General features: G+C 42.5%; 1 protein-coding gene across 1 annotated transcript in view; it reads left to right on the top strand.

The window, feature by feature from the left end:
* Positions 1-23406, top strand: part of MPP4 (MAGUK p55 scaffold protein 4) — a 40738-nt gene extending 17332 nt beyond the window's left edge. Inside the window, exons 11-19 of the mRNA XM_047722005.1 lie at positions 1311-1375; positions 8173-8193; positions 11196-11237; positions 13048-13218; positions 14752-14832; positions 18432-18525; positions 18902-19010; positions 20168-20302; positions 22787-23406. Of these exons, the coding sequence (XP_047577961.1) occupies positions 1311-1375; positions 8173-8193; positions 11196-11237; positions 13048-13218; positions 14752-14832; positions 18432-18525; positions 18902-19010; positions 20168-20302; positions 22787-22978 (910 nt within the window). The 3' untranslated portion in view covers positions 22979-23406. The remainder of the gene's footprint in view (positions 1-1310; positions 1376-8172; positions 8194-11195; positions 11238-13047; positions 13219-14751; positions 14833-18431; positions 18526-18901; positions 19011-20167; positions 20303-22786) is intronic.
* The last annotated feature ends 731 nt before the right edge of the window (positions 23407-24137 follow it).

Here is a 24137-nt window from a genome sequence, read left to right as displayed (position 1 = left end):
AATCTAGAAAAGGGCATGGGAGTGTTGTAATGATGGACCCTGATGCTTAAGCTAGTAAGGAGAGAAATGAGGGAGTAAGGGTCAGTGGAAAGGAAGTAAGATAATGGGTTATAGGTGCACAGGAGGTTAGCAGATTATTGGGGCTGGGAAGGCAAGAGATGTTGGGAGAAGAAAGGGATGCTGGAAGGTGAGATTGAGTTACTGATACTGAAAAGGTCTGGGCTGGGACACTGGGAGGCACTGCCTGAGGCTGAATGAACACTGAGTGAGAACTGGAAGGAAAATCATGCCAGAATCATGTTGAGAGCATGAGAGTGAGTAGGCATGATCTGGAGATGGCCAAGACCCCACCTCAGGCCCATGGAGTCGAGGCCAAGTGCACTGAGTGGTGGGCTGGAGGCAGCTCCCAGAGCCCGTGTGCTCTGTCCTCATGTCCTCAGTCAGCAAGGTCAGGTGGCAGCTGGAAATCAGTCACCAGGAGAGTACTAACTTGAGAGATATCAGCAGAGCAGCTCATCTGCTCCAGCCGGTCCCCCAGAGCTGGTTGACCAGCGGCCCATTGGCGGTGGGAGAGGAAACTAACCACCTCTTGAAAGGTACAGGGGAGCAGCCCCCTTAGGAGACCCGGGCTTGGGTTAGAGCGAGGCAAAGGGCTCACTCACTCACAGTAGAGGCTGAAGTCAGGGAGACTCGGGGAAGGACTGACCCCAAGATCTACCCGGTGTGGGGAAGAGCTTGGGGTGGGGGTGGGTGGAGCCTGACAGGAATTAATGTGCAGAGGATAAGGGATGACCCGAGCTGTAGGGGCTGCCACGAACAAGGATAAAGACCTCATGAGATTAGTCCTTATGGCTCTGGTGGGGGCCTTGCAAGGCGCCCACAGAAATGACAGCTTTACTGGCTTAATGCACAAGGAGCAAAATCCACGTGGCTCTAAGAGAACTGGAGAACACCACCAGCCCAGGGGGGGACCGGGACAGGCCGTGAAGACTCAGAGGCAAGGTGAGGCAGGCAAAGCCGTGGGAGAGGCAGGGGCCCCTGGGCCAGTAACCGAAGCCCTGGGGCCTGTGATCTTTCGGTCACCGCAGGATTTTCAGAAGTCAGAGTTGCTCTGGAAGGATCCTGTGAGGCAGGAAAAGAGTGCTGAGAAAGCCTGTGTATTTAGAGACTATTTGGGGATGTGTTTGGAGAAGAAACCTCCATCTTCCCATGGGTGGAGGCAGCAGAATTCTAGGAAACACTGGATCTGATTCACCTGGGTTGACCTGGATTGACTTCTCCCCCCTCGCGGTGTATTTCTTTGTGCACAGGAAGCAGCGTGAGTTCTGGTGGTCTCAGCCGTACCAGCCCCCCAGCGGTCTCAAACCCACCATATGTGAGTGTGCTGATAACTTGAACCCAGTGTGTGTGTCATGGGGAAGCCTGCTCCTTCTCTCCCAGGGCTGCCTTCCTGCCCGGGAGAGGATCCCTAAATGGCCCCCTGCCCAGATAACCTCCTGTGGCCATCTGAAGTCCTTCTCTGCAACTCCTTTCCTTTGGCTTTAGAAGACATTGCAAATAAATGTTCCAATGTCGGTGACACCTTCTGGGATGGCTCCCCAGCTTGGAGTCCCCCATGATCTCTGCAGCTAGCACGCACCTTATAGCCGCGCTGGCGAGGGAGGCATGGGGGGTGTGTCAGTTCCACACTCTTCAGAAGCTCTGCTGAGCAGCGATATCCGTCTTTGATGAATAAATGTGAGACTGAATTATTACTTAATCGAGGCCGCTTGCTCGCTAGACAGTATTATTCAAATGGCAGCAGGGGGGAATAAGGCATCCACAGTGACAAATGCTCATAAACTCCTTTCTGCCTTAATAGGTGGGGCTGCCCCGTGGCAGAGCTCAGTGGGGATGGGCTGGGTGAGGCCCTTCAGAAATGGCCCTCACCCCCGGCCCCTGGACAGGGGGGAAGGATGGGGATGGGGCCCCAGGCGGAGGGAGAGGCGCCTTGCAGGAGGCTGTAAGGGGAGAACGCAGACGGTAGCGTCGGTGTCACAGATGAGCCTACGGCCAGTCCTCGGTCACTTTATTACTCACTTGTCTTGGCCCTACATTGGGTTTTCTTTCCTTTTTCTTTTGCAACCTTGTGATGACAACTACAGAGAGAGTTTTGAAAGAAGAAAACGCTCTCATGACTCCTTCGTCCAGGCAGTGTTTCCACATGGCCTTACGGATACATATCTTACCGGCTTCCGCGGACAGCTGGAGTACCGCTTCCTATCTTTTTTTTTTTTTTTTTTTTTTTTTAATTTGACAGAGAGAGATCACAAGCAGGCAGAGAGGCAGGCAGAGAGAGAGGAGGAAGCAGGCTCCCTGCTGAGCAGAGAGCCCGATGCGGGGCTCGATCCCAGGACCCCGAGATCATGACCCGAGCCGAAGGCAGCGGCTTAACCCGCTGAGCCACCCAGGCGCCCCCCTATCTTTTTTTAATCTAAAATTTTATGAGGAACATTTTTCATGATATGATTGTCAAAGTGGTATTTTAGTTATTTCCCCCGTGTTTTGGGAAAGTTTTTGGTTTTTGGTTTTTTGGTTTTTTTTTTACCAAACCAGATTGAAGTGCTTCTTTAATTTGGTTTCCTACTTCATTTCTCAAAGGCCCGTGGAGAAGCTGCTGAAGCAACTGATCTAGCATGACCCCCTGGGTGATGTTTAATTTGCTTGTGTAGCCTAAGTGCGATTTACATTAGACTTTTGGAAAAGTCCATCCTGAAGAAGAATTTGCAGCCCCTATTACTATACTCCGGTATCTCTGAGTCCAAGAGCCCCAAGGACGGAGCCACTGACTTGAAGGGTCACCTCTCACAGGGTTGTTTCTGATGGAGTGCGATCAGTTTCTAAACTATTAGGTCATATCTTTTCTTTTTAACTGTTGTAGATGGTGCTGCCATAGTATTATTTTGTATCTTTCTGTTTAATGTTACCATAGGGAGAAAATAATCTCAGGGAGAGGTTATTGAGTGCAGAGGTATAGGCAATTTATATTTATTTAAGTTTATAACTTAACTTTATTTAAGTTATTATTTAACTTAAGGAAAAGTTAACTTTATAACTTTAAGGAAAAATTTGCAGATCACTATTAAAAATATATTTACTGAAGATGCACATACACTTGAATCGTTGCCTTTCTGTTTTCTTCCTCCCTCCCTCGCTCTGTCCTTTCCTCCATCCCTTCCTTCCTTTCTTTTCTTCCTTTCTTTCTCTTTCCTTCCCCCCTCCCCCCTCCCTTTCTTCCTCCCTCCCTTCCTTTTATTCCAGTCAAATTTTGAGTTCCCAAAATATAACGCAAGTGCATTAACTCAGAAATGAGTAGAACACAATCCTTACAGAACTTTAGGGTGGGAAGGGAGTGGACTTGCCAGAAGCAAGTTCTCCATTTCCAACAAGATTCATAAATGAATTAGTTTCTATAGGATATTTGCTTATCATTCTGTTACCAAATCTCTACCAAATTTCTATAGATTAAGCCCAGAATATCAATTGCTATAATTTTGGCACTTCACTTTTCTTATTATAAGTCAACCTGAAAAACTATAGCATTAACCAATGTGCTGTCTTTTTTTCTGCTTCCAATATTTGTACCCAGCAATTTCTATGGAAGAAGGTAAGAAATGGTATTTGAAAAAACAAACAAAAAACCTCACCTCCAAAGTCTTACAGAAATTTTGTGTAGTTTTCTTAATTCACTTCCATGCAGTTTAGCTATTTATTAAGCTCTTCCTGTATACCTAGTAGTGTGCCAGTCACTAATATCCTAATTTGTAAAAAAGATGTCAGTAAACAGAGAACACACATGATATAATTGTCCTAAGACTAAGGAATAGGAGAAAAGAGAGATTACATTTAGATGCAGCTCATGGTAAAAATTCAATAAAAGTTGTGACAATGGTTCACTGTTTTGTGTCAACTGTTTTAGACACACGGTCTTAAAAATAACCCCGTAAGGAATTGCGATCATTCCCATTTTATGGATGAAAAGATTGAGGTAGAGAGAAAGTAAGAATTTTGGGAGGTGTTGCAGGCAGTGTAGTCTGGATTGAAGCTTCCGTCTGGAGGGCGCTGCCTGAAGAGACAATGGAACTTCCAGTTGTTATTTCTCCTTCTCCAAGCCCAGACACGCAGGGGACTCATTATGATGCCAAACACACCCACACTCACAAAAGCAAGAAAGCAAGGTGCCATCTGCTTGTGGAGCGGGAGAGAAGGAAGAGGAGCAGTCCCCTAGCTACTCCCCTATTTCAGTTCTGAAATTAGAAAGAGCACAGGGAACATGGGCAGGCTTTGGAGAGCCTGGGTCTCTGTGGCCTTGGTGGGTAACAAACCCACTGTCTTAGTCTGCTCAGGGCACCATCACAAGACACCACAGACTGGGTGTCTTGAACAACAGACACTTATTTTTTCACAGTTCTGAAAGCCTGAAGTCCAAGATCAAGGTTCAGTGGGTCTGCTTTCTGGTGTTACAGAAAGAAGGTCCTGTCCTTATGGGCTAGTATGACCTCCTTCAACCTTAAAGGCCCTGCCTCCAAATATGGCTGTACTGGGGGCTAGAACTTCAACATACAAATTCAGGAGGGATACAAATCAGTCCATAACACCTACCTGTGCCAACGGTATGGAATTGTTGATTTTGAGAGAGTAAAATCAGTGTTTTAGATCCCAGAGTTGCAAGTTAGAAAAATCAGGGTTCCTTGTGCTGTTTTTAGAAATTCACTCCTGTCCTCTGTAAAACAGGAATACTAAATGTAGTTTTTCTCCGGTTAGAAAACAAAAACAAAAACACATAAAACCTCTAGTGATGTCTTAGGAACTAATGGATCAGCTGTTATTATAAAATACTGACCTGAAAAATAATCTCTCAATAAATGGAAGGAATTGAATGGTAGCTATGGTATGCATAAGCAAAGGCCCAGAGGAGACCTGATGATGGCTACTCTAATGCAGGTACAAGACATGCGAAGGAAAGAAGTAGATAACAGCCTTCAAATTTGGGCTTGGGTCATGTTGTAGAGGGTTTTGGATATTAGGATAGGATGGGTGGTTTTAAAAATTATATTCTCTTATCCTGTTATGGATATCTCAGCTAAAGGTACAAATAGTTAACATTTATTGAGCACTTAGCATCTGTCTGAGCTTTTCATATATTATCTCAATGAATCCTCTCTTATATGGTAGGTATTTCTACCATGTCCATTTATAGATAGAAAACTGAAGCTTTAGATAAACTAATTGGCTCACTCAAAAAGATGACGCTTTTTTTTTTCATATTTTATTTATTTGTCAGAGAGAGAGAGAGAGAGAGCACAAGCAAGGGGAGCAACAGCAGGAAGCAGACTCCCTGCTGAGCAGAGAGCCTGATGTGGGACTCGATCTCAGGACCCTGGGATCATGACCTGAGCCAAAGGCAGTTGCTTAACTGACTGAGTTACCCAGATGTCCCAAAAAGCTGAAGCTTTTAAAATTTTTACCATTTTATGTTATGTAGCCTTCTATACCATAGATTTGCATTTTCATTTATTACAGTGGAGTCCTTTTTTCTCTCTCTGAGTGAGCGAGCATGAGGAATAGTTGTAAGAGTATCGTTATTGTAAAATGGTCTTTCACTGACATAAGTCTATACATTGGGAATTTTGTTTGTGGTACGGATACATTTTAAGTTCTGTTTTTTCCCTTTCCATCCTCTTTTAGATGACATGAAAATTGATGAGAAGTGTGTGGAAGCAGGTAATATTTCCTCTTGACAGATTTACCACCAGAAGGAATATGAAGTGTCTTAGCTGTAGATTTTCTGAAGCAGAGTTAGCCAAATGGGGCCACAGGCCTTTCCTCTGGAAGTAATGTGTAAAATGAACCCCTCCTCTCCCATGGTCGTGGCACTTGGAAGGGAGGCACAGCTATGAGGAGGTCTCCAGGCTCCAAACCAACCTTCTAGAAAGTGTTCTAGAAAGGAGTGTCTTGGAAATGATCACAGGAACACTTAGTAATACTCAGGTGTTACGTTCAGTAACATTCAGGCAGAATGTCTGGAAACTGCCATGCTCTTTGTAAAATACTGTAAAATATTGAAATGCCAATTTTTAAAAAGCAACATATATTTTTTGTTATTGTTTGGTAACATCTGATAGATTTTAGTATAGATAATTAGTAGTGGGTTCCAAATTTTTGAGAAACTTTTTATGTTTCTACACTTAATTTGAGAATTTTTATGAATTTGAGAAACTTTTTATGTTTCTACACTTAATTTTTTTTGGAAGTTGGGAAAAGATCTCCCTAGTTTAGTGGCAGAACTAAGATTGCCTAAAGAATCAGGAAGGTAACGTTGAGAGACTACTAGAAAGGCTTTAGTCTGAGAGGTGAATTTGTCCTGGCTTTCTGGGCTCATCTAGTTTTTAGAAATTAAAGAGCAATATGAAATCTTTAAATAGTGGATATTTCAAAGATTCATATATACTTCCCAGAACAACTACAAAATAATGCTGACACCATGTTTATCCTATCAAGTATACATTCTGTTTTTTTTTAAACTTCCACCAATATTCATTTCTTTCTCTAATTTAAATCTTTTATTAGGTAATATGTTCACATGCTTTAAAATTCAAAAACTACAAAAGTATAGAGTTCCTCCCGTTCCCTGCTCCCCTACTCAGTTTTATTTCTTGAGGCAATACATGCTCTCAATTTCTTGCTGATCCCTCCAGACATATTCTGTGCATATTAAAACAATGCTGTATATTTTTTTCTCCTCTCCCCACCATCATCCTCACCATTTTTTTTTAAAAACACCTTTTAAAAAAAAAAGACTTTTTTGATGGTACACGCTACACGCTGTTCTGTTCCTGGCTTTTTTTCCTTAGTGTTATCTATGATTTCATCCTAGCCCTTAAAGAGCCTCCTCATTTGTTTTTAATAGCTTATTGGTGAGGTAAATTACTGTGCATTTATGCAATCACTTACCCATAGACATTTGAGTTATGGCCAGTCTTTTCTATTGCAAGCAGTGCTACGATGAACAGCATTGCAAACACATTGTCTCACACCTGGCTGAGTGTGTTCTCAGTGCACTATGGTCTGATCCAAGGACACACGCTTTGGTAATGTCGCTACATACTTCAAACTGCTCTCCACATACATTTTCATTTCTTAGTCCTTAATATCTCTTTAAACTACTAATAAGAACTGTGTGGGTTTTTTTTTTTTTTTAAGATTTTATATATTTAGGCAGAGAGAGACAGAGTGAAAGAGAGAACACAAGCAGGGGGAGTGGGAGAGGGAGAAGCAAGCTTCCCACTGAGCAAAGATCCTGATGTGGGGCTTGATCCCAGGACCCTGGGACCATGACTTGAGTCCAAGGCAGACGTTTAACGACTGAGCCACCCAGGCGCTCCACGAATGAGAACTGTTTAACTGATGAGGAAGTTGATTTATATAGAATCCTTCCTTGAACCTAAACAACCCTATCCAGTCAAACCATTTATATACTCTTTCTCCTCACCACACTCCTGTTGCCTATGCCCTACCCCCTCCAAAATCTTCAGGTGGGGAGATCCCCCCTCCCCCTGCAAGCCTTCTCACTGCAACCCTGTGTGCTGTCTGATGTCCATTGGCACTTCCTGTGACATTCTACCTTTCCCTCCCCTGAGCCTCTTTTACATTCTCCTTATTCTCTTCTATTTTATTTATTCTAAGCTCCTGCAGCACCCACGCTTGCTGTTGTAGCCCCACTGCTTAACACCATGTATCTCATTTAAGGTTCTAATATGCCAGAGAGACCCCATGGACTTGGCCTTGATTTAGGAAAGAATTTCAAGAAGTTGGTGTGTCCGCAGAAGCAAAGGGTTGGGAAATTAGATTATTAAAATATAGACTCAGGGCGCCTGGGTGGCTCAGTGGGTTAAGCCACTGCCTTCGGCTCAGGTCATGATCTCAGGGTCCTGGGATCTAGTCCTGCATCGGGCTCTCTGCTCAGCGGGGAGCCTGCTTCCCTCTCTCTCTCTCTCTCTGCCTGCCTCTCTGTCTACCTGTGATCTCTCTCTGTCAAATAAATAAATAAAATCTTAAAAAAATATATAGACTCAGTACAGATAGTACTATAATCACACTTTTGGTGTTTTTTTCCTCCATGGGAAACCATAGATGAAGAAACATTTGAATCCGGTAAGTAAAAAATGAGTCTTTGGTTTTGATTTTTAAGAGTCTGTTCTACATTTTGGTATATTTAAACCCACATTTAGGGACATCATACGATGATTGTTTAAATATCTCAACAGTATGGTTGTGAGATATTATATGCTTCGCCCTCATTGGTGCTTCTTATGAGGGGCATTTTGGGGCTCTGTGGGATGGACAGATGGAGCTGGGAAGTATGCACATAACCGGGTAACTTCCCACTTACGTTGACTCTAAATTTCCTGTTTTTAGTTAGATAGTTGGTCTGTTTATTTGTTAGAGAGAGAGACAGAGAGAGAGGGAGGGAGCACAAGCGGGGGAGCAGCGGCAGGAGAGGGAGAAGCAGATTCCACTGGACACGTGGCTCCATGTTAGGGACTGGCTTAATTTTTATTGCCTCTGGATCATAGTCCTCCTTTGCCCTGTGTTCAACTCCTCATTTTTCTGGAAGACAGTCTACACATGAACACCGTGGCTGAGGCCCAGAGGTATTTGTGGCATCTGTGGATGGAGAGGCGGTCCGGAGGAGTGGGTAAAGCCAGGGACTGGAGCCAGGCTGTCCCAGTAGAATCCCGCTCTGTGACTCATTTCCTGTGGGTCCTCCTTCACGTCACCCCTCTGCCCCACATCTAAAGCAAGAAAAATAACTTATACAAGTAAAGTGCTTAGGATGTAAGCGGTACATGAGCACAGTTAGCATTGTAAGTCCTCTCGCTCGGGATGGGCATTCCGCAGCCACGTCTCTAATCACTGCAGAGGAACGCGTGCGGCCCCCCTTAGTTACTGGGCTGTGCCCCTTCTGGACCCCTCTTAGTCAAAAGATTGAGAACGCCCCTGTACCTTCTGAACCCAACTCACTGAGGAGGTCATTTAAGGAACAATGAGCCCCCAGCTGGCAGGTTTCCTAAGAAAGTATCTCTTGATATTTATTCATGATGCTTAATTCTGTTATTTAGAGCTCTAAGTGGGTCGTTCCATCTCTTTGGTTTGGGGCTCAACTCTTCTCTGAATGTGGTACCCTGTGACCTCCTCACATTTTTCCAGGGGGTGATGATATAGTCTAATTAGGAATGCCATTAAAAACAAAGCAATAGAGAAGATGGGTGTTTTAAGACATCTAGAAAATGCTTTGTGTTCAGTTCCCCCTGTCTCCAGTGGCCAGCTGGAGAAGGCCGTGTATCTCTGCACCCAGTGAGAGGTAAAGAAGGAGGATGCTCAGGCCAGAGGCTGCTGTAGTCCCTGCCCGAGGGCCACTTCACAGGACTGCGTATGGCCTCTGGAGAGGAGAGAGGAGGCTCACAGCAGTTGCCTTCCTACAATTTCTCTCTCTCTCAAGCCCTATTTTGTGCCAACCAGTAAAGAGAAGTCTCCCCGGACAAATTGCCCTCAGAGAGAATGTAGGTAAGCTGCAGAAAAAGTTATTGTTCCCCGAGCAGCACAGTCGGTCCAATGAGTCCCCAGCCCCCAGCCGTATGTATGTCTCTCATTCGCCTTCCCAGGCTGACCCGAGTTATAGCCTGCTCTAGGGGTGACCTGAATGCCTCGCTTTTGTGTTGGTCTTTATTGGCTGGCCAACTTGATCTTCTCAAAGGCTTAACTTTTTCCTGTTTCTTCACTCACGCAAATATCCAGAGGAGCTTTCAGAAGGTAATTGTTTGTTTTCATGTCCTGGACAATCCACCTGGAGCTATAGTTAAGATCTTGCGGTGCTTCCATGGGCGTGCGTGACAGGATACATTTCAAGAGAATATATTTTAAGGGTGAAATCAGTGGTGAGATATTCAATTTCATAGAAAAATATTTAAAAATGAACAATGAAAGTAGTTAAGCTATGAATATATCCTTAATTGAGCACTTCCGTAAGAGACTCTTAACTACAGAGAACAAACGGAGGGTTGCTGGAGGGGAGATGGGTTGGGGGATGGGTTAAATGGGGGATGGGTATCAAGGAGTGTACTTGTTGTGTTGCGAACTGGGTGTATATGTAAGGATAAATCACTAAATTCTGCTCCTGAAACCAATGTTACACGATATGTTAGCTAAGTAGAATTTAAATAAAAATTTAAAAAGGAAAAAAAAATCTAAGAAAAAAAAAACCTTACTAACATATTTCAGTTAGAAAAATGTGCTTACTTATCAGACGATGGGATTGATATTGGTGTGTTTTCTTTGTATTTTAAAATATGTTTTTTAAAAAGTTAAGAAGAAAAGGTTGTATATGTTAATTCATTCTACAGACAATGGCTCTTTATATATTTCCATGATCAGAACAGAGTTGCATAAGTGAAAAGGAACATATATTTGTAAAAAGTAATTTGAAAATGACATTTTTATAACAGCTTTTTTTTTTTTCCTGGAGTTTTAAGAATTTTTCTGAGACCCCAGTAGAAGCAGAGGTGGAGTTTAAATAAGTTCTAGGTGCTTCAGTCCCCTTGGGATCAGTGTTCCTCACCCTTGTCCCTCAGATTCCTGGACAGTCAGAAACATTTGGCAACTATAGAGCAAATACTAATTTTATACAGAATAAACCATTTTATCAGGGAGAAAATAAAAACCCATCTTTAACAAAAGGACTAATTATAGGTCCTGCAGAACACCATTTCTACAGTTGAAGCCAAAGCCAGTTTACCTGTTCCCTTCTTTAAGACAGTATTATTTGGGCCTGTTTAACAATGTATACCTAATTTTTATTTGTTTTTCTGTGACTCAGTATCTTTCTTGTCACTTTAAACCAGTGTAAAATAGCTTTTTGTTTCAATTGTACTTGACAATATATTCAGTGTTTTGGTAACATTCTGAAGAGTTTTCACATAGTTTGGTGCATGTGAGAGACTGGAAAATGGCAAGAAGCCATTCAAGATGAATTCAGCTGTGCTGACTTCTACTGAAATGTGTCACTTGCAGATCTGAAGATAATTTCACGCCCCTGTTCTAAGTAAACTTCTCCTTCTCCTTCACATATTCTGTTCGGGCCATTCTCTGTGTTCCAGACAAAGAGGAATTTGTTGGCTCTGGTCGGAAGTTCTTTATCGGTAGGTAATGATTAATAAGAGGCCAGTCATTGTCACTTGTCAAGTTTTATTCATACCATCTTGACTCTTCTGAAAGCTTCTTTTGCCGATGAACATTTCCAGACTTGTTCTTTGTTCTGCTTTCCCTCTATCCTCCAACTCCTTTTTTGGATCAATATTCTGCTGTGTTGATCGTTCAATACAATTCATCTGTTTTCCACTGGATATGTCTTAGTTATTCATTACAAATCTTTGGTTCTCTTCCAGACTGTTCCATGACATACTTATTTTACTCAAAAGAGACCCATTCTCTGACTACTAAACTTGGTTTTAATGGCCACATTTCTGTCAACGGCGCAGAGCTTTCTGAAGGACCCATTTAAAGGCTCACGCAAACCCATGCTGAGCCTCCTCCAAGAGACAGCAGGGTCTGTAAAGTGAAATGTTGGTTCCTCAGGCCTGAATATACATTGGAATCATTGAGAGAGCTTTAAAAACAAAACAAAACAAAAAAAACCCATGAGGCCACTTTTCTGCATCCCTTTGGAATAACTCAGCCCCAATGCCATTAGGTAGGCCAAAGGAGCAGGCGTACACAAAGGTGGAGAAGGAGCAGCCTGGGGAGGGGCATCACTGAACCATGTGAGGAGAGTGTTTGTGCGGGGAACGTTGTTGACTGGTACAGGTTGTCAGGGCCAGAGCAAGGTGAGGAGGACTGTGGCCATCACTTGGGCTCTGACACCTCGCAGCCTCTACAAAGATGGCGTCCTTAACTCGCGTGGGCTCTGACACTTTCTGCTAGGTTGCCAATGTCACTCGTCCCTCATCCTGAACAGGTGCTCGTGACCAATACAGTAAGTAAATGTACTGAGGATAATTAGCTTTCTCAGTGTTAGAGAAAGGAGTTACACATGCGGTGAGGGTGGGGACAGGTGGCTGGAATGGATCCTGTGGTGTTGAGTTGGCATTGTAGGTATTGGTGTGAACTCATGGTGTTCGCCATATACAGATAGATACAGTGCATGTGTGTGTGTGTGTGTTTATATACACAAAGAGTCCCGAGCTCTACCTCAGGGAAGGACCTGGGAACAGCAACAGAGGACTTCCTCAGAAACATAAACCATGTCACACCCATTCCTCCACCACCCAGTGACTTCTCAGTCCACTTGAACCACAATCCAACACAGGGCTGGAGCCCGCGGCCACCTCCCCTGCTTCCTCTCCAGCCCCATTTCCTTCCATTCTCCCTCCTGCTCACCACCCTGCCCCGCTCGGGCCTCCTTGTGCTTCCCCCTCATTCCCGGAGCCCTCTTTTCTCTGCACCTTAGCACTTGCTGTTCCCGTAGCCTGGTTGCTTTTCCCCCAGACGCCTCCTCACCTGGCTCCAGGCTTCACTCTCCCGCCCGCTCAACGTCAGCGTTTCACACACACTTTGCTTGAACCACCTGCGTGAGGAAGCACCGCCATCGCTCTCTATCCCCGGACGCTTCTAAGCACTTATTTTTATTGATGTGTTTACTTTCCTCTCTCCTCCTCCATGAAATGTAAACCAAGAGGAAACGGGTTTGAGGTGATCAGCCCCCGGGGGGCCCAGCACCCGGCGCATCCGGTGGGCACTGGGTGCCGCCGAGGCAACACGGTGGTGGTGGTGGGGGGGGGGGGGTGCGTCCTGCTCCTCTTCCTTCGCGCGTCTTACTTTCCGCCTTCAGACGGCGGCGAGGAAGCTCGGTCGCACTCGCCCACCGCAGCCCCCGAAGGCTCCGTCAGGCGTGGCGGGGGACGTGCTGTCTCCTGGCTGCACGTGACGTCCGGTGCCTTCCCACCCTCGCAGCTGGCTTCCGCCGCAGCATGCGCCTTTGTCGCCGCAAGTCGCACCTGGGCCAGCTGCGCGCCGGGCTGGGCGGTGCGGGCGGCGACCTCCCCGCGCCCGGCGCCCCCTACGAGGAGGTGGTCCGGTACCAGCGCCGCCCGTCGGAGCAGCACCGCGTCGTCGTGCTGGTCGGTATGTCCCTGCCCGCAGAGGCTCTCCGCCTCCCTAGTGTGCGCCTCCTTCTCCTCACGGCAGTGTGGCCTTGGGAGTGGTGGCAACAGCAGCATTCTTTAGCGACTCCCATATAAACACCTTAAAAAAAAACCACCTGTTTTCTATGTAGGTGTTTATAAATAAAACCGTGCTCCCACGCTTTTATGGATGACAGAGGAGCGTCGTATGCCCGGTGTATGTGTACCGGGGTAATAACAGGCTGTATTATGTGAAGCTTGTCTTTTTTTTTTTTTTTTTTTTTTAAGATTTTATTTATTTATTTGACAGAGATCACAAGTAGGCAGGGAGGCAGAGGGGGAAGCAGGCTCCCCGCTGAGCAGGGACGGGGCTCGATCCCAGGACCCTGAGATCATGACCTGAGCCACAGGCAGAGGCTTTAACCCACTGAGCCACCCGGGCGCCCCTTTAAAGCCTGTTAGAGTTCACTTTATAAGCGTAGGTGAGTAGTCCCCTAGACTGTTATCAGTCTGTATCAGAAACAAGAATCTTTAAGATCTATTTCCCTACGACATTTGTAATCACCTTCTGTAGAGCAGTGTTTGGAGTTTTTTGGCCTGCGTCTCTGGCGCCGTGGAGCAGGGCAAGTGTATACAGTGCTGCGGGCACTTGCTTTCGCGAGCGCAAGCTCTGCCAAGCGGGGCCTGCAGCAGTAGTGCCAGTCTTGCGCGTGTCTGCGCATGCTCCAACTGTGACCGAGGGAGTCCGCTGTGGAGCGGAACAGCGCGCCCCCCAGCCAGCCCCCTCTGCAGAATCTGCAGGGCTCTGTGCAAACGGAAAATGCTAGAGCTTATGATGAACATTCTGGGGCGCCTGGGTGGCACAGTGGGGTAAGACCCCCACTCTTGGTTTCAGCTCGGGTCCTGATCTCAAAGTTGTGAGATGGAGCCTGGCGTCAGGTTCCCCGCTGGGCGTGGAGTCTGCCTAAGATTCTCCACCCCGCCCGGCCTCTCCCCCTCGTGCTCTCTCCATCTCTCTCTCTCTGAAATAAATAAATACATCTTAAAAAAAAAAAAAGTTTAACATTTCAATATGGCAAAGGAAGAGCATTAAGCCTAAGCACGGACCCTATGTAACTGCTTGAATTCAGCCCTGACTTGAGTTAGACACGGGGTGCTGACTTTCAGAACCGGTAATTCTAGGGGCTGATTTCTGGGTTGTGATGCGATAAACACTTCGTTTGTCGGGAAAGGTAGATTGTCTCAGATTATCTGAAACGAGGCCAGGCAATTCTCCCAACATTAGATTACTTCGCTGGGGTGACCGGTTCCTGTAACTCCCCAGCTGATTTCTGGGATGTGGAAGAAGTGTGGGTTACTCCCTGGGTCCCCAGGAAAATTCTCAAGAGCTTTCCGGAATTGTTTCTGTTTGTGAAAAGATATGTAATTTCCTGAAAAACAATTGCTCTCAGTAGAAGAACTGAAATGATGATGTGACCACACAATTATGTTTATCCACGTCTAATGATTTCTGTATGTGGCTTTTTGTGTTTAGGACCTTCTGGGGTTGGAGTCAATGAACTGAGAAGACAACTTATTGAACTTAATCCTGAGCATTTCCAGAGTGCTGTGCCGCGTAGGTGTGCCTTTTCTTTCCTAGCGGTTCATGTTTTGGTCAAACTGTCTTTGCCTCCGCAGATGCACTGATCTCATTTTAACTATGCCATACCATCTTTGTTGTAAAAATAAAAGACATAAGGGATAGTCCTTATGCAATATTTTGAACTATATTTATTTAAATAGAGGGAGTTGATTCATAGCCATTTGCTGGCGAGGCTTTTAAAAGGTGACTGTATCTTTTCCATTTCTTTTTTTTTTTTAATTTATTTTCAACATAACAGTATTCATTGTTTTTGTACCACACCCAGTGCTCCATGCAATCTGTGCCCTCTCTAATACCCACCACCTGGTTCCCCCAACCTCCCACCCCCCCACCTCTTCAAACCCTTCCATTTCTTAACAATCATATAGATGACCTTCGGGAAAACTAACAATATTTGGTTAATAATAGCTAAGTCATAATAGTACTTACCATCTTCCCGGCACTGTGCTTGGCTCTTTAAATACCCTATCTTATCTTTTAAAATTTTAATATATGCAGAGATAATTTTATGTTAACTGTAAGTGTGATCATACCAGGAAAGAGCAAGTGCACGTGGGTGCTTTCCCTTCACTTCAGTTCCAGAGAGGAACTTAGAGAAACGAACAGAAAGCTTAGTGTTGTTCCCTGCAGTTTAGGGGACACAGAAGACTGGTGTCAGAATTTTACTTGGAAAATCTGAATAATTTAGAGTGGCCAGGGGCTGTGGTTTGGGAAGTTGCTGCCCTTTTAGAACTCAGAAATGACGAGCTGGAATAAAGATGGATTTGAGATACTCGGTGGTGGCGGCGGTGGTGGTAGGGTTTGCAGAATAACCCATGTTTTCTCCAGGAGAGCAGAGCCACATTTACATGTCTGCCAAGTCTAAAAGAAACCTGTAGTATCTGGCATCAGCATCAGCATCATTTTCCTGCTCTTTCCTCTCCTCTCTGCACTCTAGCCTTGAACAGACATAAAACTGGGGAGGAACAGTAGAAAGGCAATGAAAGGGAAGGGAAGAAGTGAATCCTACTTCCTTTCCTGACTTCTCGCTTTTCTGACTGCAACTTTTGTGGCGGCAGCAAGTCAGAGCCAGATGTGGGGAGGAGGAGAAGCCCACAATAGGAATGAAAGTCAAAATTTTGATTATTACATGGGAATGGAATTTCATTCCATTTTTATTTGTTATTTATAATATATAAATATATTTAATATAAGTTATATTAAATATATAAATATAATAAATTTATGATTACTTTGAGACTGTGTTTTGTGGCACAAATGATGGTGGCCTTTTTTTTTTTTTTTAAACTAAGAGTAATCAAAAGAGTCATGGTAACTGCTAGATTTTCATCCAGAGCCAGAAGAAGGTCTTGTCCCATAGAAGGCAGTAGGTGACAGAAAATGTTGCCTTATGGTTACATACCTTAGCTTGTGCTTTCCAAACATTGTTCACACATGTAAGAATGGGCATTGATCTCCAGCACAAAAACTACAAAAGAAAGTGCCATTTGTCAAGAACGTAGATAAAAATAAAATTCCCGGGCACCTGGGTGGCTCAGTGGGTTAAGCCTCTGCCTTCGGCTCAGGTCATGATCTCAGGGTCCTGGGATGGAGTCCCGCATCGGGCTCTTTGCTCTACAGGGAGCCTGTTTCCTCCTCTCTCTCTCCCTCTCTCTGCCTGCCTCTCTGCCTACTTGTGGTCTCTGTCTGTCAAATAAATAAATAAAATCTTTGAAAAAAAAAATTCCCACAGAACATAGAAGAATTGTAAGAAGTATGGCTAGCCATCCTTCAAGGTGAGAAAATGTTGCGCATATTTTGCTTTTTAAACTGAGAGCATAGTTTTAAGTTTATGATGAATACCTCTAGTTAGGCACCCATTCACAGATTTTTAACCCACCGTATAAAATATAGATAGAACCACGGAGGAGTCATCTTGGGTTTATATTTACATAGTTTATTATAACCTGAGAGCTACAGTGTTTTACTGGAATTTTTTTTCAGTACGAAGCTATAGGAGAAGTGGCATAACTGTGGGAACTGTAAGGATCTGCCGAGAGGCTTTGCATAAAGAACAAAGCCAGGGTGTCTGGTGGCTCAGTTGCTTGAGCTCCTCTCTTGGTTTTGGCTCAGGTTGTGATCTTGGGGTCATGAGATCAAGTCCTGCATTGGCTCTGCACTCAATGTGGCGTTTGTTTGAGATTCGTTTCCTCTCCCTCTGCCTCCCCACCCCCCCAACAAGTTGCCTGTGCACATGTACACTCTCTCTCTAAAACGAATGAACAAACTCCTTTAAAAAAAAGAAAAAACAAAAATGACCCTCAGACGACATTTGCCTTTTGAGCCTCTTGAATGTTCATAACGCCTTTCATCATTTAGGGCCTATTTCAACTCCTACCTGGTCATTCCCATGTGCTGGTATTATCACGTGTTCATATATTTCATTCTTAAACTTTGGCAAATGCAAAGACACCATTTTTTCAATGAACATGGAGAAATTGTGGTAATGCAGATGAAGGGACTACCAACTTTGCAATATACATAGGACACTGGGTTGGAACTGTGTTTTGCTCATCTTTGTGTTCTAAGAACCGAACATATCTGGAACAGAAGGAGTCGGTACACATTAGTTGAATAAATGGGTGAGCAGATAATGCATCACTTTTAGTTACTCAGTGAGCTCCTGTTTCTGTACCAAGTACTATTTAAGTTGGACAATATATAATAAAAGAATAAGACTGAATTCATCTCCACCAATCTTTCCCTTCTGGAGATCCCCCCAAATTAATCACCATCTCACTGAGCCATCAATACATTGGGGCAAGACTGCAGACTGTCATGGAGTCTCTCCACTTCAAATCAGAGACGATCTGGTGTAGCAGAAAATACTAGTCTAGGAGGAGTCAGAACAGCTAGGTTCTTGTTTGCAACTTTGCTTTTCATTAGTCTGTATGCACAAGCAAGTTAGTGACTCTCTAAAATCTTCAGTTATTTATTAGTAAACTTTGGATAATAATGTTTCATCTGGCTACGTGTGTGACAAATGAAACAGGATCTTGGGACATGCACTTGCTACACAGAAGATATCTTATGTGCTGGGGCCTTTAGGCCTCACACATTATCCACTCATGCCTGCTTTGAAGTAAGAGCCGGTACCCCTTAGGGCCTTCCCAACTGGCTTAACACCTGACACATTCATGTTCACACTATGAGCACTTAAAAAAGGTTTCTAGATGAACTGATGTTTTTTTTCTAAAGATTTTATTTATTTGACAGAGATCAAAAGTAGGCAGAGAGGCAGGCAGAGAGAGGGAGGAGGAAGCAGGCTCTCCACTGAGCAGAGAGCCCGATGTGGGGCTCAATCCCAGGACCCTGGGATGACTGGTTTTGGACCAGATGAACTGGTTTTGAGGTGAGAACTTCTTTCTTATCACCAATTCAGGATCTCTCTTTTTGGTTCCAGCATTTTATTTATCTGTTTATGTATTCATTTATTTATATTGATTAGACATCTTTATCTAAATGCATATTGGTACTAAATCAAAACATTTTGTAGATTCTAAAGCTCTTTTAAAAATTCCATATTTTGATAGATACCACTCGCTCCAAAAAGAGTTACGAAATCGATGGACGTGAGTATCACTATGTGTCAAAAGAAGTATTTGAAAGCCTCGTGTATAGTCACAGGTAAGCTAGACGTTCAGAATCTGGTTCTCCCCTTTGGTTTTTTACCTTCAAAAGAGATCCATTATTTTTATGCGTTATCCAAAGCTCCCAGGATAATTCCTTTTGTTCCTGAAGAGTTAAGCAAGGAAATGTAAACTGATACACTTGTACACTAACTCATTGGGTTTGGAGTGGGAGCAGAATTGAATTGCAAATTTTAGAGACTTGGAGAAAGAGTTAAGTCCTAGATCTCCTAATATTTTTTTTCCTCCCGTTGATTTTCCACTCAATCTTCATTTCTTGAGCTAGTAAAGTCCACGTATTTATATCCTATGTTACTACTAGTAATATTTTACTGGTAGAAAGAGTTCTTGTTTTCCTTGTGGCACCCTTGCAGGATGCTCGAGCATGGTGAGTACAAAGGCCACCTGTATGGCACCAGTGTGGATGCTGTTCAAACAGTCCTTGATGAGGGGAAGATCTGTGTCATGGACTTAGAGCCCCAGGTATGTCTGTGGTGGAGTGTTTCCCATCTGCACAAGGTAATGAATGTCATGCGTTTTGTGCACATGCTGTAGGCTGAGGTCGAGACATTTTATTCTGTTAGTCTTTTAGGGATAAGACCACTTACCATATCTAAGGGCTGGGATCATATGTGAGGGAACATTTTGCCAATATTTTGTCTTTAGTTAGGAAAGAAGTCTTGCTTCTCACATACCAAAAGAGAACTGAGCTGGTGACTATAAAAACGTTAGAATTCTGCTTTGACCTTGATCGCAAAGGCATCAAGGACATTGGCAGGGGGAAAAAGATGTTGCCTGACACCAGGAGGGGAGGTTCCTGTGTGGTTGCGTCTACAGCTACCTCTGTGAGACCATATGTGGGATGGGGCAGACGCGAGCATGTTAAGATAAAGAGTACACAATGGGGGTGCCTGGGTGGCTCAGTGGGTTAAAGCCTCTGCCTTTGGCTCAGGTCATGATCTCAGGGTCCTGGGATTAAGCCCCGCATCGGGCTTTCTGCTCAATGGGAACCTGCTTCCCTTTCTCCCTCTCTGCCTGCCTGCCTCTCTGCCTACTTGTGATCTCTGTCAAATAAATAAATAAAATCTTAAAAAAAAAAAAAAGAGTACATAATGTGTAGGCTCCATTTTCTTGATCCTTGTATTTTGGGGTTTTTTTGTACCCATTTAAAAATATACCACATGCATTAAAGAGAATCAGGGGACAAGACAGTTGTTCTTCCTTGGGTCAAGGCTGGTGGTCAGTGTGAAGGTGTCGGTAGTATCCAATATAACATAATTACAAGAGGAAAGGGAAGTGAGAGTGAAACAGAACTGATCCACCTTTAGAGTTTGTCTTTGTCTTTGTGCCATGAAATTATGTATAGAATCCCATTCTCAGATTTCATTAGGGTGTTATGACTAGTAAGAGGAAGAGCCAGTTTAAACTTAATTTTGATTCTAGAACCCTCTCTCTTAATTATTAAAATACTTATTTTTAGATTTGAGGACTTGGGGGCAAAGGAGAAGAAATAAAAATAAATTAGCTAAAAATAATTGCTGATTTCTGTTCTTAGAACTTTTGAGAACGTTCGTGTTGACTCTAAGAGCTTAAGACTTCTATTTTTAAATGTTGTTAAAAATGTTAATTTTTCTGTATAGGGTATTCAATTAGCTCGAACCCAGGAACTGAAGCCCTATGTCATATTTATAAAGCCATCTAGCATGAGCTGTATGAAGCAATCTCGGAAAAATGCCAAGATCATTACAGACTACTTTGTGGACATGAAGTTCAAGGTAAGATACAGAAGAAATAGATGAATGTATTTTTTTTTCCCTAGTGAAAACTCACTGTATTGTTTCTACAACATCTCTATGTTAAGGAGTATGATTTTTGTTTCTAATTAAAAATGCTCTTACGATTTACCCATTTTACTGGACATGATTTGCAGATATTAAATAAAGTTTAATAAATGCTATGATGCTGCTCTTATTTTTTTCTTTTTTCTTGTCTAGCTTAAGAAAAAAAAGAACTCCAACCACAGTTTGCAAAACCACATGGAAATTGGGTGTGCATAAGATTGACACTTACGTTTTATTATTTACTGTATGAAAAAGTTTGAGAATTTACTTTAAAAAAGTGAAGGGGGAGCCTGGGTAGCTCAGTCGGTTAAGTGTCTGTGTTCAACTCAGGTCATGATCTGGGTCCTAGGATGGAGCCCCCACCCCATTCCCTGCTGAGCAGGGAATTTGCTTACCCCTCTCCCTGCTTGTGCATACTCTCGCTCAAATAAAGAAATAAATAAATAAACAAACAAATAAATAAGATCTTTTTAAAAATTCTATAGTGAATATATCTTATCTGTAATGTGAGGTATCTGTATAAAATGTATTTCTAAATGCAAACATGTATTAATGATGATGGAAATTATATAGGGCCTACGACAGGTGGGATTAATCAGTGAATTCTTCCTAGAATAGTTTCCAATTTTTTAAAAATTAAACCCACCTTAACTATTTTAAATCATCATAAACATTCAGCAAGATGTATAAATCTTATGTGTAACAGCTGAATGAATTTTTATGTGTGCCTGCACCCAGATAACCATCACTTAGATCAAGATACTACACTTATTTGTGTGTGTGTGTATATATGTTAAAAAACACATAAAACACAAAAATTACCATCCTAACCATTCTTTTTAAAAAGATTTTATTTATTTAACAGAGAGAGAGAGAGAGAGAGAACACAAGCAGGGGGAGTAGAAGAGGGAGAAGCAGGCTTCCCACTGAGCAGAGATCCTGATGTGGGGCTTGATCCCAGGACCCTGGGATCATGACCCAAGCCGAAGGCAGACACTTATCACTTGAGCCACCTAGGCTCCCCCTGTCCTAACCATTTTTAACTGTACAGTTCCGTAGTGTTAAGTATGTTTACATTGTGAAACAGATCTCTAGAACTTTTTCATCTTATAAAACTGAAATTAGGGGTGCCTGGGTGGCTCAGTGGGTTAAGCCGCTGCCTTCAGCTCAGGTCATGATCTCAGGGTCCTGGGATCGAGTCCCGCATCGGGCTCTCTGCTCGACAGGGAGCCTGCTTCTCTCTCTCTCTCTCTCTCTCTCTCCGCCTGCCTGCCTCTCTGTCTACTTGTGATCTCTCTCTGTCAAAATAAATAATAAATAAAATCTTTAAAAAAAAAAACAACAAAACTGAAATTAAACATCACAAATGTGTATGCATCAAAAATTTGCATGTCTTCCTTGCATAGGGTCCATGTTAATCTGCATTGTTTCCAATTTAATACATGTGATGCTGAAGTGAGCAAGAGGTATATTTATATAATCCCTTGTTATTAATTCTATCTTCATACTTCTTGTGATTACTCTATGAAAGTCTGATTCTTTAGTTTGCATTTCAGATAGCGAAGTCCATGGATATATTCTCAGAATATTACGAGCATTTACAATTGTGTTCTCATTTTTATGGTGACCTAAACAAATTAACAAAATTGTTTCTGGGTCACGAGTATGGTCATCTTATAAAGGAGTACTGTCACAACATTTCAGTGCCTGCATTTGTATATGTGTTTATGATTGTACAGGCAACAAGTTGTATATTTTAATTGTTGTGGACAAATAAGAAAATAACAGCAATGAGTTTAATGCATATTGCCAAATGAAGGTCAGCTGACCTTCATTAAATGAGCATTTCATAATAATGGAAATAGAAAATATTAAAGGTGAATTAGGTCATGTCATCATGAAGCAAAGGACAATTAGGGTATATCTAATTCAATAGAACCAGATCATACCATACTCATGTTGAAAGTGGCAAAATAATGTCATTCTTACCAGTATTTAATTTCAGGAACTGTTATTTTACCTTATAAAAGTCCATCTTTGAAATTTATGTATAAGTTTTATGTTCAACTGATAATTTTTTTTCCTTTTTCTTTCTCTTTCTTTTTTGTTTTGTTTTATACAGTTTGAAAGCTTCAAGTGTTTAGATAATAGAATAAGATAATTTAAGTCCAAATGGGAAGTTGAGGGGATTGTTCTGGCTACCATTTCTTTGTTTTGCAAAACCTTGACCAGGGAAACATTAAGTAAGGCTAAAGATAGAAAACATAAATTTTGTGGTTTAGAATAGAGGACATTTATTTGACCTAAGTGTTTTTATCAATAGCTTCACAACTGAACTTAACAGCAAAACAAATTGTGCATCATTTCTATTTATCTCATTAAGTCTGTGCTATCCATATTTTTCTACCTCTCATAAAGGATGAAGATCTACAAGAGATGGAGGATTTAGCCCAAAAAATTGAAGCACAGTTTGGCCAATTTTTTGATCACGTGATTGTGAATGACCACTTGCAAGATGCATGTGCCCAGTTGGTGTCTGCCATTCAGAAGGCTCAGGAGGAGCCTCAGTGGGTACCAGCAACATGGGTTTCCTCGGATACTGAGTCTTAAGGAAGACCTCCTGCTTAATGTTGGAGTTTTAACAATATTCATCTACTACAGAGCTCTGGAGTAACAGCTGCAATCTGAAACAGTAGTATTTGCCCCATTATAGCATATGCAGATGTAAACGTGGTGCAATTTATTAATTAATCTTATTTGAAAAGCAAAATTGCATTGTATACATATAGAGTTACCTTCTTGGCTTTCAGGGAAAAAAATGTTTTCCTTTTCCTCATATGTAGCAATGATAAGAATTCAAATAATGTTAAGCCACTGAGTATGAAAACCTTTTATAGATTTTGTATGGTCTTTGTACAATTCAGATAAGAGAGTTTCCCTAAATAAAATAAGTAGTACTTAATTCCAGAAACTGTATTTAACCTCATGAAATTTCTGTTTTATGAAAATGGCTTTTCCAAAAAGTGCCTACTTGACTGACTCGGTAAGAAAAAAGAGTTAATGTACACATTTCACATCTAACATGAAAATTTATAGAAATGGCACTGCCGTCATCATTTATACATCAGTTCTACAAGGTAAAATTTATTCTTTTGATCAGAATTGTAACAATCATTAATTTGCCTAAAAGCCAATATCCACATCATGCCTAAATTAGGAAAGGGCAATTGACTTTAGTCCTAGAGACTCATATCTGAGAAAAGCATAAGATGAGAATGCTATTCCAGGAAGTCTTTTTTTTTTCTTTCCTAGGTCTTGAGACTTCCAGTCAATCTTGCTACCCCTGTATCTGTCTTCTGCATCATTCTCTAATGTTCCCCATACCCACACCATCCCTGTACCCCTCCGATCTCTTTCTTAACTATAAAACAAAGTGCATACTTCAAAATATTTTTTATTTTTTGCTTAAAGTGATCATAAAAAAAAAAAACATTTAAACCCAACCCCCCCAAACCCAACCAAAGAAAATTAGGTCACTTTTAATAATACATGAACTTGGATTTATGTTGTTTTGAGAAAAAGCTTTTCCAAGCTTGATTTACAGAGATGGAGGATAAGCAATTGGCGAAATTTTGAGAACTGCCTGTATCAACACAGACAGGCACACACACACACAACTGGAAGAAATCTGTTATTTGTCTGTGTCAATATATACCCATCCTGAAAGATTGGGCTTGGGGAGTGGGGGGCGACTCTAGCACGCTACAAA

Source organism: Lutra lutra, chromosome 3 (assembly GCF_902655055.1).
Source record: "Lutra lutra chromosome 3, mLutLut1.2, whole genome shotgun sequence".
Lineage (NCBI taxonomy): Eukaryota > Metazoa > Chordata > Mammalia > Carnivora > Mustelidae > Lutra > Lutra lutra.
Note: the sequence above shows the minus strand (reverse complement) of the source record. Positions and strands in the feature narration are given on the sequence as shown.